We start from the raw sequence: 13656 nt of genomic DNA, 5'->3' as shown, positions 1-13656 counted from the left end.
TGTGTGTGTGTGTGTGTGTACAATTAAGTTCATGAACTCATCCTAGAAAAAGTGCTACATACCTCATTGCTGAATATCACTCTGGTCACCTTCAAAACACTCCCCTTGGGAAGCTATGCACTGATGCCAGCACCGAGTCCACACTTCAAAGCAATTTTGGAACTCTTTCTGGAATGGCCATCAGAGCTGTCGTCGTATTACCCTTGATGTCCTGAATGTCATCAAAATGTCTTCCTTTCAATATTTCCTTTATCTTTGGGTAAAGAAAGAAGTCATTGGGGGCCAGATCAGGTGAGCAGGGAGGATGTTCCAATACAGTTATTTGTTTATTGGCTCAAAATTCCCTCACGGACAGTGTCCTGTGAGCTGGTGCATTGTCGTGGTGCAAGAGCCATGAATTGTTGGTGAAAAGTTCAGGTCATCTAACTTTTTTATGCGGCTTTTCCAGCACTTCCAAATAGTAAACTTGGTGAACTGTTTGTCCCATTGGTAGAAATTCATAATGAATAATCCCTCTGATATCAAAAAATGTTTGCAACGTCGTTGCCACAAGTTCGCAAACTTCATTGTCCAACCTCGTATATACCGGGGGTGCTAAAATAGGTACACACATTTTAAGAAAAGAAAAAAAACTGTATTAAAATTACACTGATGGTAACCCTTCTAAGCACCTCTTGTAATTGCAGAAGTCAAACATGACTTGTATTCAGCTTTTATTATTGGTATATGTTGAGTATTACAATTTTAACACAGTTTTCCTTTCTTAAAATCTGTATACCTTTTTTTGGCACCATATATCTGTCTATATCTAAATGCATATGTATAGATACCACATCTTTATCTTCTTTATCCATTCATCTGTATAGGGACAATTAGGTGGTTTCCATATCTTGCCTATTGCGAATAATGCTGCAATGCTGGGGTGCAGGCATTGTTTCAGCATTCTTTACATTTCCTTGGATAAATACCCAGATGTGGGATTTCTAGATCATGTAGTAGCTGTATTTGAACTTTTTTGAGGACATCCCATACTGCTTTATGTAGTGGTTGCACCATTTTCCATTCCCAGCAATGGTGCACGGGGTTCCCTTTTCTCCCATCCTAGCCAGCACTTGCTATCTCTTGTCTCTTTGATGACGGTCATTCTAACAGACTTGAGGTGATATCTCAATGTGATTTTGGTTTACATTTCCCTAATGAGTAGACATTGAACACCTTTTCATGTAACTGTTGGCCATTGTCTATCTTCTTTGAAAAAATGTCTCCTCAAGTCCTTTGCCCATTTTTTTTTTTTTTTTTTTTTTTTTGGCTATTGAGTTGTATGAGTTATTTATATAATTTTGATATTAACCCCTTATTAGACATGTGGTTTGAAAATATTTTCTTCCATTTCATAGATTGCCTTTTCATTTTGTTGACTATTTCTTTTGCTGTGCAGAAGCCTTTTCATTTTATTTAATCCCACCTATTTATTTTGATTTTTGTTGCTTTTGCTAAAATGAGAATTTCTAATGTGCAAGTAGCTCTCCTCCCCCTAGAAAATTCAATGCATGGTGTCCACGCTCTCCAGGTCAAGCTGGTGGAAGGGGAAAGGATGTACGGGACCACACATGGGATGTTTTCCTGGACCAGGACCAGAAAAGACATATGACATTTGCCCTCCTCCCATTGTCTAATAAAACTCAGACATATGATTCTGCAGACTGCGAAGCAGGCTGAGAAGTGTAGTCTATTTATGTGTCCAGGAAACAGAGGCCAGGTGATTGATGGGCAGCTAACATTGTCTGCCACATCTAACATCTTCAAAGGTAAAATAAAAGTGCTGCCTAACTGGAAACAAACACTCTGAGGTTAAAAGAAAGAAATCTCCAGACCGTAATTCTGAGAGTGATGTCTACCAACAGAACCTTATCCACAGGTATTTATAAGAATGACCTCTAGGAAGCATAGAGTTTATCTACTAGGAGACTTTTCAATATAGAAAAGAATAGTGAGCAAAGAAAATGGTAAACATGCAAGTAAATGGAAGCAAATGTTAATTGTATCTACTTATTGGTGTTAAACAAAATAGAATTTGAATTAAAAAGAGCACTAAAGTTTCTGCCTTTTTTTGTGGAGAAGTTATTGAATAACTTTATATTTAAGTTACAAAGTTCCCTTTAAATTGTCTAAGATGATGACTAAATTGGTAAAAATGGAGTATATATCTTCTAAAATGGGAAAGAAAGGAAAATGGTATTTAAAAATGGAGAACTTGGGAAACAATTAAAACAGAATATAAAGTATAAATAATCATTATACATCAGTTGTACAATAAATGTAGATACTAAATTTAAGAGTTAAAAGACAAAGATGGTCAGACTGGATAAAGCACAACACAATATGGATAAAACACAACACAATACAACAACACAATATGGCCATACGATATTTAAGGGAATAACGTCTACAAACAGTAGTATAAATGGAGCCACTTTAAAATGGAGCAGGAGCTGCCGTGCCAGGGGAGCTGCTTTGCCCCTCTTAGTCCTTAAACCTTTGGAATGTTGAAATGGCAAAATAACCTTTGCACCAGATCTTAGCAAACGTGTGTCCCCAAGAGCTGTTTGCAAAGATATCAAGAAAGAAGATATGACTCCCGGACAGATGACTAACGGGCTAAAAATTAAAAACATTGGTTAGACTTAGCAACTGCATTAACTTATCTGCAGCAATAGCAACACCTTCCTTCTAGGATGTCATTGCCTGCCTTTGTCTCCGCATCGGAACACTATTTGGGTTTCTTTCTGAATCCGTGCTTCCCAAATAGCTATTCTTATTGATCTCAAGTAACTGCTTGTGCCTCTCATTTTGACTTTTATTTGTAGGTTAACATATGTAAAGTACAAGTTGTGGAAAGGTTGACAGTCACATGATTGAAAACTAGATGCCAGGCAAATATTGACCCAAAGGAAACATCGACACCCATGATGTTTCGACAAGAGACACAGTGTGTTTTAGCAACAAGGTGAGGGCCCCCAGGGGCAGCCAGCCAGTGTGGGTTCCTCCTGCCACCTGCCCACTAGGCCACCTAGAGGAATGGAGGGGCCAGGGCAGCCACAGGAGACGAATGTGTCTCACAAGTCCTCGGGCTTGCAGAGGTTTCTCAAGTGACCACCTGGAATAGAGATACATCAAGCGTAGTCGAGGGCATTAGGAGAGATCTCCACAGAAGAATCACCCACTAGAGAAAGTGTCACTTCTAAACACCTGCCTGGTTTAGAGAGTGTGAATTCAGCTCACGATGGCAACATTGAACAAAACCTTTCTTACCCCTCTACGCTCCACCTCATCTCAAACTGACCAGCAAGCTGGGTGGCAGAAGGAGAGAAACAGGAAGAGGCAAAGGCTCACGTGCGTGCGCACACACACAGACACACAACCACTGCTCGCTCCGGCCTGACAGAGACCCAAGCTCAACCAATGAGCTTTGCATTTTTAAACGTGGAGGACAATAGGGAGAATATGACCAAAACCTAGAATCACAGAGGTTGGAGATGATCGGGGAAGCAACAGGAAGTGCAAAGGCACAGAGGTGTGGACCTGCCTTCAGTTCCCAGAAAGCACCTGGGGTCCACGGTGTCACCGAGCCGAGTAAGAAGGGGGCACAGGCAGCCGGGCAGCAGCAGGTGTCTGTGCAGAAAGGCTGTGGTCAGGATGAAATGCATACATTTGTTCAAGAAGATTGGCTGACCCTTAGCCCAGGTCAGCCCTGTGATCCGTGAGGCCAGGCCAAGATCTTGGTCCAGCAGGGCAGAGAGCTGTAGACGGCCTGCCCGCAGGCTGCACTTGGAATCCCTTTCTTTCCCGAGCTGCCCACAGGAGCCGCACAGACCACCCTGATTCAATGCAGGAGCTGCAGGCCATTTTCTGATCCACTCTCTTTGGTGTATGTTTTGCTGGTTGGTTTCCTGAGGTTTATTACACTGGAGCGTGAGCTCCACGTGGGCAAAAGCTGTGTGTCTACTTGGAGTCCTACTGCATTTCCCCTGCCTCAACAGTAGTGTGAACCTTCCTGGTGACCGTGACCTTGGGGACATCCACCATACGCAGGTCGCCTTGCCCTGTGACACCTCTGACCTGTGTTCTCGTCCATACAACACCAGCACACCCTCACCAGAGTGGAGAGCATCAGGGCTGGGCACTCTGCATGCTTGGGGGGATGTGCTGGGCCCTTGCCCTGCAGCCGACACAGATTTCCTCCCCAGGAGGCCCTGCCAGACCTATCGGGCCGCAGCGCGGCACAGTGGTGCACAGAGAACCCCTCACCTGTCTTCTCTGGTGATGAGGTACTGTGAGAAAGCCCTTCTGGCACCTGCCTGTTGGCTTCAAGGCTGGGGTTCTGGGAAACACCGGGAGTCCAGCACAAGCACAGCAGCGTTTGGTGCTGGCACCTCCATGTCACAGCTGTCTCCGCAGTTCCTCTGGGCAGGAGAGGGAGGCTTCGGGCCGACCTGTATCTCCATCTTCCTTGGGGCAGGCACATTGTGTGGGGACATGGAAAGCTGCCGCATGTCTATAGCCCCAAGAGCCCCAGGAACAGACCGGGAGAGGCCAAGAGGGTGTGGGTGGAGGGCACACAGCCAGGGTGGCAGCGTGAGGAGTCCAGAAGGCTCGGGCGGATGCACCTGCACGTCAGGGCAGGCTGCGCTCCAGCCGCGTGCCTGCCCAAGGACGGCTGTGACAGCATTTGGGGCTGAGGTACATCATACATCTCAACTGGCTGAAGAGGCCTTGGCGGAGTCTGACTCATCACCCTGGCTGAATAGTCCCCAGGGAAAGGTCAGGAGCGGGCGACGGATTAAAGTAAAATAAGAAACAACACTCAGATCTTGGGTCTCCCTGCTAAACCCACTCACACCCTCCTTCCTGCCTCCAGAGCCTGAGCCGCGGCCCCCATCGCCCCATCCCCAAATCAAGGCATGTAGGCGCAACTGTGGAGCACTGAGGAGCCAGGCACTAGGGCCCCCCGACACGCCAGGGGCCTTGGGAGTTCATAGAACCCCTGGGCCTCAGTCTCCTCATCTGAAAATGGGAACAATGACAGCGATACCCACCTTGTGGAGGAATACTGCCAGGCGTCGGTGAGAAGACAGGGGACCTCACACATGGGCCCTCCCTCCCAGGCCGGCTGTGCTGTGTGCCTGCTGGAGAGTCCCGGCAGAGTGGGGTGCCCCAACCACAGGCCCCAGTAATACACTTCATCTTCCCGCCCTTGGCTGCAGCTCTGAGTCTGCACCCCTGACAGCTGGCTGTAGGGTGAGCAAGGAGGGTGTGGGCCCTTGGTGGACACTTAGCACAGGGCCTGTGTGGGGCAGGCCTGGGCCAAGGCAAGCTGTACCACTAGTCTTTCGGCCTGAAGAGTGGCTTGCAGGCCACCCCACCAGTGAACCACATCTCCTGTGTCTTCACTGCTCCTTAGCGGAACCAGACAGACAGACAGGGCCCTGGCCGCCTCAGTGCCATCCCCAATTGTGTCTCTGGATTCCCCTAACTGCCCCAAGGGAACCGAAAGTCCTCGCTGGGAGGAGCCCTTGCTGGCCTCTGGCTCCACTCCCCACAACCAGCATGAGGCCTGGGGAAGCGTCGATAGAACGTGCATGTTAATGGAAGGGGCGCACAGCACCCCACTCCTTCCTGTTCTGGTCCTTGTGGAAAGGAGATAAAAATATCCAAGGCTCCCTCTCATCTCTGGATAAGATAAGGGGCCCATCCATCTTGCTCCCTTCATCCACGGAGAGGACAGAGAGGCCTCCTGTCCACCCCAGCCCTATTCAGCCCCCACTCCAGACCCGCACCTGCTCTGGACTCCCACCCGCCAGCAGGCCTTGCGTAACTGGGCGCCATCTATCTCTTTCCTCCTCCTTTGCCTGGAGGCCTCCGGCCCTGACCCCTGCCCCGGGCCTCCTGGCCTCGTCCAGGGACACTTTGTCCCATGACGTGATTGGTCAGCCTTCCGGGCCCCCAGGGGAGATAAAAGGATTAGGCTGAGAGGGAGTGGAGGGACACTGGCATGGCGCTGTGGGCCAAAGCAGAAGTGTGGACGGCAGGGCCCCGGCTGGCCCTGCGCTGGGCGCGCAGCCTGGCCACCGGAGCGGCTGCGGCCCACAAGGCCGTGCTGCCCTTCGAGGCCATCCCCAGGTGTCCAGGCAATAGGTGGCTGAGGCTGCTGCACATCTGGAAGGAGCAGGGCTTTGAGGACCTCCACCTGCAGATGCAGCAGATGTTCCAGGAGCTGGGGCCCATTTTCAGGTAAGGCTCCCCAGGGGCCACGTCGGCGAGAACACTCTGCATCCTCTGTCCCCACCACCTGCTCAGTCCTCCCAGGGGGCCTGCTCCCTTCAGCAGGAGGGTATGGCTCTCCCTGAAGACGGAGCAGTCCAGGGCTTGCGGCTGACGGACGGGCCCCACACACGAGTGGGAGAGGCTCCAGGTGGACAGCTGGAGGGTCTGCCTGCTCAGGGCCACAGTCGGGAGATGGTCCGGATTGGGGAGGACAGCCCCCGGCAGGGCTTGGACTTTGTCCCTCAGGTACGACGTGGGAGGGAAACACATAGTCCTCGTGATGCTGCCTGAGGACGTGGAGAGGCTGAAGCAGGCGGACGGCTATCTACCCCATCGGACGGTCCTGGACCCCTGGCTGGCCCACCGACAGCATTATGGGCATAAATGTGGCGTGTTCTTGCTGTGAGGGCGAGTCTGGATGAGGAGGGTGGGGAACGGGCAGCCTAGGAGCAGAGACAGGCAAGACAGGGATGAGCTGAAGCAGGCCTGCCCTACCCGGGCAGGTGGAGAGAGGGTGAGCACAGCTCCCAAGGAGTGCCCACCCCAGAGGGTCACGTGTGCCCTGGGCTTGGAGGGGAGCAGGGCTAAGCCAGGGACCTGAGCACTGGCCGTCCTTTAGCGTGAGAGGAAGAGGCAGCGGCCATTTGGGAGCACCCAGTCTGCGCGGACCTCGTGGGGTTCTCTTGCAGGCTGCTGGGTTTCTGCCCTCCTACAGGTCAGGAAGCCAAGGCCTGGAGAAGCGGCGTCACAGGCCAGGGACACACAGTAACGTGTGCTGGAGCCCGAGGTTCCAGGCCGCAGTCTCCGCGAGGGGTCCCGTGGATCCTAGAGTTGAGGCAAACTTCCCTTAGGTGGGAAGAGTCCTGGGGCCGGGGACATGGCGGACTGGTTGCTGATGGTACCTTTGATCAGAAGCTAAGCTTTAAGTGGGTGCCCATGTGGGCATGTGTGTCTGTCTGGTGTGCACCTGTCTGTGCCTGCCTGAGTACATTTGTTGTGTGTGAATACGTGTGTGTGGTTGTTATATGTGTGTGATGGATGTCTTTTGCCCATGTTGATGTGCTAGTATGTGCTCGTGCGTGTTGTATGTGTGTTTGTGCATGTGTCCCCACGTGTTCGCATGTGTGCATTTCTTGCTTACTTTGTGTGCATGCATGTGCTTTGTGTGTCTGCATGTGCATGCATGTTTTTGAGTGCGCTGTTTCTGTCGGTGTGTGTTTTCACATGTTCTCTGTGTTCATGCACAGGCGTGTGTGTTTGCACTTGTGTGTGCTCTGTGCATGTGTGTGCCCGTGCCTGCCGGCGGCTAGCCTTGGGAAAGCCGCTAGTCATGCTGGAATGTGGCCGAGAATGCAAATCCCCCTTGTCCCCTGGGGGACATCCGAAGAGTCCCCAGGTGCCTGGGCTCCGTTTTGAGTATGTCATGAGCGCTATGATTTGGTTCATGCCATCGAGGAGCTGGAGACCCCGTAGGTAGAGGGGTAGGTGCCACTGGCACAGAGACAGCATTCTCAGGACCTGGGAGGGTGGAGAGATGAGGGTCACTCAGGGCCACGGTGTGAGCAGGGTGGGCATAGCTCGACAGGAGGGCCAGCCTCCTTCCTCACAGAAAAGGTCTCCACACCAAGGGAGGGCCTGGATGGGCGATGTGTGTACCCGGCACACAGCCTGCAAGTTGGCATGAGCACACTCAGTGAACCCATGTGGCACGTTCAGGCAGAAGCCCAGGTCTCAGCCCCATAGCAGACTTGAGCGCCCTTGGCCCGGGGCAGTAAGGCCTCCCCAAAAGAAAGTGGAGCAGCCGGGGCTGAAGTGCAGGCTGCCTGCCCTTCAGAAGCAGCAGGCAGCTCCCTGCCTCGCTGTGTCCCTTTGGGGATGAGGAAGATGCGTGCAGAGCTGGGGGCCAGATACCGACTCGGGCTGCCCTGCAGCTCACTATCTGTGCTACAGAAATGGGCCCGAATGGCGCTCGGACCGACTGCGGCTGAACCCGGACGTGCTGTCGCTGCAGGCCGTCCAGAAGTACCTCCCCATGGTGGACAGCGTGGCGAGGGACTTCGCCAAGATCCTGCTGTCCAAGGTGCTGCAGAACGCGCGAGGGAGCCTCACCCTGGATATCCAGCCCAGCATCTTCTGCTACACCATAGAAGGTACAGGGTCCCCGAGGGCAGCTGCCGGGTGGGGAGCTGGGCAGCCCAGGACCAGGGCCAGTGCTGGGCTGCCGTTCACTAAGCAGTGCCCCCTCCCTGCAGCCAGCAACCTGGCCCTTTTCGGGGAGCGGCTGGGCCTCCTGGGCCACAGCCCGAGTCCAGCCAGCCTGAACTTCATCCATGCTCTGGAGGTCATGTTGAGGACGACCGTGCAGCTCATGTTCATGCCCAGGAGCCTGTCCCGCTGGACAAGCCCCAAGGCGTGGAAAGCGCATTTTGAGGCCTGGGACTACATCTTCCAGTATGGTGAGGGCAGGGACCGGCAGTGCTGTGTGGCAGGGACACGGGGGCCACTCGGGAGAGGACGGAGGCAGTACACAGGGCCATGGCTTCTTCTCAGTCCTCAAGAGAGTTGGCAGTGAGGCAGCGCTGGGCGGGGCTCATCCCAGGCCTTGGGCAGGAGATGGAGACGGGGTGCTGAGGGCTGCCGGGTAGGAGGACGACGGGAGGCAGTGCCTCCCAACACCAGGCCCAGGGCTCTGTCTCTGTGTCCACAGCCAACAATTCCATCCAGAAAATCTACCAGGAGCTGGCCCTTGGCCGCCCACGGAACTACAGCGGCATCGTGGCCGAGCTGCTCCTGCATGCAGACATGACCCTGGATTCCATCAGGGCCAGCTCCATCGACCTCACTGCTGGGAGCGTGGACACGGTCAGGCCAGCCACCAGCCCTGCCCTTAGAGCATGGAGCCTCCTGAGTGCAGGAAGCCCTCCCGTGCCAAGTGTCTCCTGCATGGCCCTCCCCAGTCTGTGCCTCCAAGACTTCTAGTCTTAGCCCTCAGCTTCTGAGCTGACGGAAGGCTCTGAGTGGAGTGCACGTGGGAGCAATTTTCGAAGGGGAGGGTTTGTAGTTACTCGCGTGGGAAGCCATGCTCCAGGCAGACTGCACAGTGACGAGGCCCGGGGACATGCTGCAGCACAGGCCACATTCAGACCATCAGGGTTTGGGAAAGAGGGGAACGGCCGACACACAGCTGGGCTGCAGCACAGGGGACCCTGCCTGGTGACAGAGTTCATTTGGCTTTCATTCAAGATCCTGTGTCGGTGACAGGCTGATGACAGGAAGGGCAGCATAGTGCTCCAGCTAGAGGGAAGAGGAGATGGCAACACAGCACTATGGGCAGGATGGGCCCTGGGGTGTGGCGTGCAGCCAAAGCTTCCTCCCTCTAGACCCAACCTTCACCTGCCAGCGTCTCTGAGGGCTGCTCTGGGCCTGGCACCGGGATGCTGTGAGAGTCACAGACCCCTGGGAGAGAAGTTCCCTGAGCAGAGGCTGTCATGTGGCGAGACAGCCCAGGGGAGGACATGGGCCTCAGTGGGCAGCTCTGGGCAGGCTTCCTAGAGGCAGAGGACTCACAGCTGAACATGGAAGAACCACACAGAAGTTATGCATGCCATGAAGAGGAGTCAGGGAGGGCAGCAGCCCAGGGTGCAACAGCAGACAGCAAGGGAAGGCAGTGAGGCTGAGCAGAGGGCAGATAAGGGCAGAGAGGTCAGGGCCCCTGAAGGGAAGGGACTCGGGCACCAGGCCTGCAGCCAAGGTCAGAGGACGCCAGTGAGGGGGCATGTGGGGCAAACTTTTGCTCCCTAAGCATCCCTCATGTGCCACAGGGCATAGCATGGACTGAAGCAAAGGAGCAGCAGGGAGCCGCTGTCACACATCAGGGGATGCCAGGGCACGTTGCCATGGGAATGGGGTTTAGGAGCTAATGTCTCCCAGATCTCAGACCGAGCTCGGCTGCCTCGCCCTGCACATGGAAATGCCCGAGGAGGAGGGACTGGCTGGGTCTGACCTGGCTGCAGATGCCCAGGGGAGATAACCCTCTGGGAGTAGATGGACTTGGGGTCCCAGATGCCCACCCCAGGTAGAGAGCAAGGTTGAGCCCCTCCTGGAGCCCAGAGGAGGGTGAGAACCAGGCCTGAAGTGACAGGAGGAGGCCTGGGTGTTCCCTGAGACTAGGGATGCCTTCTCTGAGGGACGCAAGGAGAGTAGAAGAGGTGGGTCTTGAGGTCTCAGCATATCCTGCTCTAGGTATGCACATCACCGTGGGTCTGAGACAACCTGCCCCCAGGGGAAGACCACCTTCCTGGGAGGGGTGCCCCGGGGGCTGAGGTGCATGGCCTGTGCCCAGGTCTGAGCCCTGCACCATGGCCCCTGCAGACGGCATACCCCTTGTTGATGACCCTCTTTGAGCTGGCTCGAAACCCTGATGTGCAGCAGGCCCTACGGCAGGAGACCCTGCTGGCTGAGGCCAAGATCTCTGAAAACCCCCAGAGGGCAAGCACAGAACTGCCACTCCTGCGGGCTGCCCTCAAGGAGACCCTGAGGTAGGTGTGGCTCCCTGAGCTGGCCTGCGGCCTGGGAAGCAGCACTCACAGGCAGATCCTGGGCTACCAGCAGCATTGCCCAAGGATGCATCGCCCCCCCAGCACCTCCTCTTCCTCTCTGTAGAGGGATGGACACTTTGTCCTCTGGCATCCCACTTCTACCTCCTGGGTGCCGTCCTGGGCCATGCCCTCCTTGGCCCAGGGCTGCTCAGGCCGGAAGAGCTTTGGCTGAGCTCATGAGGGGCAAGGACGCACCCAGTGCCCAAGGGACCTGTGAGGGCGCAGGAGCTCCCTTTGGCTGGTGTGTCCTGAACTAGGAAGGCTGCAGAAGGTCCTCCACCTGAGGACCCTGTCGGATGCCCCCATCCACAGGCTGTACCCCGTGGGTATCTTTGTGGAGCGGCAGGTGAGCTCGAACGTGGTCATGCAGAACTACCATATCCCGGCTGGGGTGAGTGAGGCCCCACAGCCCCTCCAGCAGACCCCAAGCCTGCTTTACTTCTCCCACGGGGCAGCTGACCCTGCCTTTTCCCCCACCCCACCCCACCCCTTCTGCAGACACTCGTCCAAGTGCAACTCTACTGCCTGGGTCGAAACCCCGCCGTGTTCACTAGGCCGGAGCGTTATCATCCCCAGCGCTGGTTGGACAACAGGGGCTCGGGCACCAGGATCCCCTCCCTGGCCTTTGGCTTTGGCCCGCGGCAGTGCCTGGGGCGGCGCCTGGCGGAGACCGAGATGCTGCTTCTGCTGCACCACGTGAGCGGTCTGGGCGGGGCTGTTGGCGTGACGCGGTTGCATTGGACCGGGATTGTGGGTGGGGACGGGGCGGGGCGTGCTGGGAGGCCGGGCTGGGGACCACAGGCCTCTCCTTTTGCTGCGCCCGCCCGCGTAGTAGGACCCTGGCAGGAGGGGGAGGCTGGGCCAGGACTATGGAGCTGACCAGCTGGCCAGGCGCAACCCTCGCCTCTGTCCTAGGTGCTGAAAAACTTCCAAGTGGAGACGCTAACGCAAGAGGATATAAAGATGGTCTATCGGTTCATACTGATGCCCTCCACCCTCCCACTCCTTACTTTCCGGGCCATCAGTTAGTCACATCACCAGAGCTGCACTGCTGCGCCAGCCACACCACCATCTCCCACCCCCTTCTGCCTGACCCCAGGTCACCCGTTTTCTCCAATGGGTCCTGCTTCCTGAGCCACGTCACTGTCCAGCCAGCAACTTGCACAGATGGAACAGCCCAGGAGCTCGGAGGCCAGGCCTTGCCAGGATATGCAGCAAAACTAGGGCAGAGCTGGGGACGATGTGGGCCCTGGTTATGTGCCCAGTCCCTTCTCAAGCAAGGAACACAATCTGAGGGCCTGTGACCCCCTTGTCACCCCAGCACTAGCTCTAGGCCCATCATACCTCCATCTAAGGGGCTTCTGACCCTGTCCTTTGACTCTCTGGACAGTCTCATATGCTCTCTGTAGTCAATTCTTCCCCCAAGCGCGAGAGATGACACTTTAGGTCCCCTGTCCTGCTCGTTGCTGTTTCAAATGCTGTGCTCCTTGTCTGCAGTGCTCATGCCTAGGGTGGACCTTCAAGCTGTGGTGTTATTTATCCACCTGCCTTTTCTACTCAGTCCACGTGGGCTCCTCCTGGCAGTGCCAGTCGTCTGTGATTGTGGCTGAACCTCCCAGCCAAGGGCCTGGATAGGCCGGTCAGCAGCAGTGTTTATGAGAAGAATGGCCACAAGGGAGCCAACTTAGACATCTGGGCCAATGGTCCCCATCTGAAAGCAGAAAGGATGGTGAACACCATTGGCTAGCATCAGGGTGACTACAGAGAAGCCTCTAGAAGAAGAGGATGAGAACACCTTAGCCACGTGCAGGCTCATGCTCCCTTTAATAAAGCCCTTTGTCTGAAGTGCCAGCTGCCCCTTCACACTGACCCACAGGAGAAGCGCCACGCTGACCTCGGGGGTAGAAGAGGCTTTGAACAGCTGAGAGCTGACTGGGGTCTCCTAGCTGGCAGGAGCCAGCAGTGTCCCACACCATTAAGGGCCAGGTGACACCCACACACACATGTAGAAAGGTATCGTGGAGGCAAGACTAAGTGGAGAGGTTGCTCCATTCTCCCTCCCCACAGCCTTCTCATCTAATGAGAACCAGGCGCTCACTTCACACCAAGGCAGTAAGACAGGAGGGGCTGTATTCCGGCTGCACCAGCCCTGCCAGCCCCAAGCCGTCGATGGCATCCTCTTTGGTCCCCAGATCCCTTCATGAAGAAAAGAGTTTGCACACTCCTCACCATTCCTCTCCATCACAGCAAAGGAGACCTGCTGAAATGTTTTCTCCCTGACACCCCCGCCCCCGTCCAATCTGGTCTAGGGCGTAATTCTGCTGCCCTTCTCCGCTGCCCTCCAGGTCCGCCTCCTACACACTGGGTTCCCCTCCCCCACGAGAACCCCAAACCACGCAGCTCCACCAAGCCTACTCCCTGCTGCTTTTAAAACATTTTTAACTTTTCAGTTTGAAATCAGTTCATACTTACAAAGAAGTTTCAAAAATAGTACAGTTCCTGTACTTCCTTTGCCCAGCTTCTCCAAATGTTAACTTCTTACATAACCACATCTCCAAGGTCAAACACGAGAAATTAGCCCTGTGGCCAGACTCGCACAGAACCCCATACAGACTGTGTTCACATCTCCCCCGCTGCCCACCAGTGTCCTTTCCTTGGGTCCAGAGCCCAGGCCCAGAGTTGGCACGGTTTCTCGCATCCTGTCCACTGGTCCCCTCGCGGGGGCCGTCCCCGA

At 54.8% G+C, this 13656-nt stretch overlaps 1 protein-coding gene across 1 annotated transcript; it reads left to right on the top strand.

Moving 5' to 3' along the window:
* The first annotated feature begins 4973 nt into the window (after nt 1-4973).
* On the top strand, nt 4974-12767 carry LOC109434846 (cytochrome P450 11B1, mitochondrial). Its single transcript, XM_019712174.2, has 9 exons — nt 4974-6291; nt 6571-6726; nt 8275-8474; nt 8577-8780; nt 9032-9186; nt 10696-10862; nt 11235-11313; nt 11421-11618; nt 11838-12767. The coding sequence occupies exons 1-9, from the start codon at nt 6053-6055 to the stop codon at nt 11949-11951; spliced, it is 1512 nt and encodes a 503-aa protein (XP_019567733.2). The 5' UTR covers nt 4974-6052; the 3' UTR covers nt 11952-12767.
* Nucleotides 12768-13656: the final 889 nt, after the last annotated feature.

Source organism: Rhinolophus sinicus, linkage group LG12 (genome assembly GCF_036562045.2).
Source record: "Rhinolophus sinicus isolate RSC01 linkage group LG12, ASM3656204v1, whole genome shotgun sequence".
In the NCBI taxonomy this organism is placed as follows: Eukaryota; Metazoa; Chordata; class Mammalia; order Chiroptera; family Rhinolophidae; genus Rhinolophus; species Rhinolophus sinicus.
The sequence above is the reverse complement of the archived record's forward strand: the minus strand, read 5'-3'. Positions and strand labels throughout refer to the sequence as shown.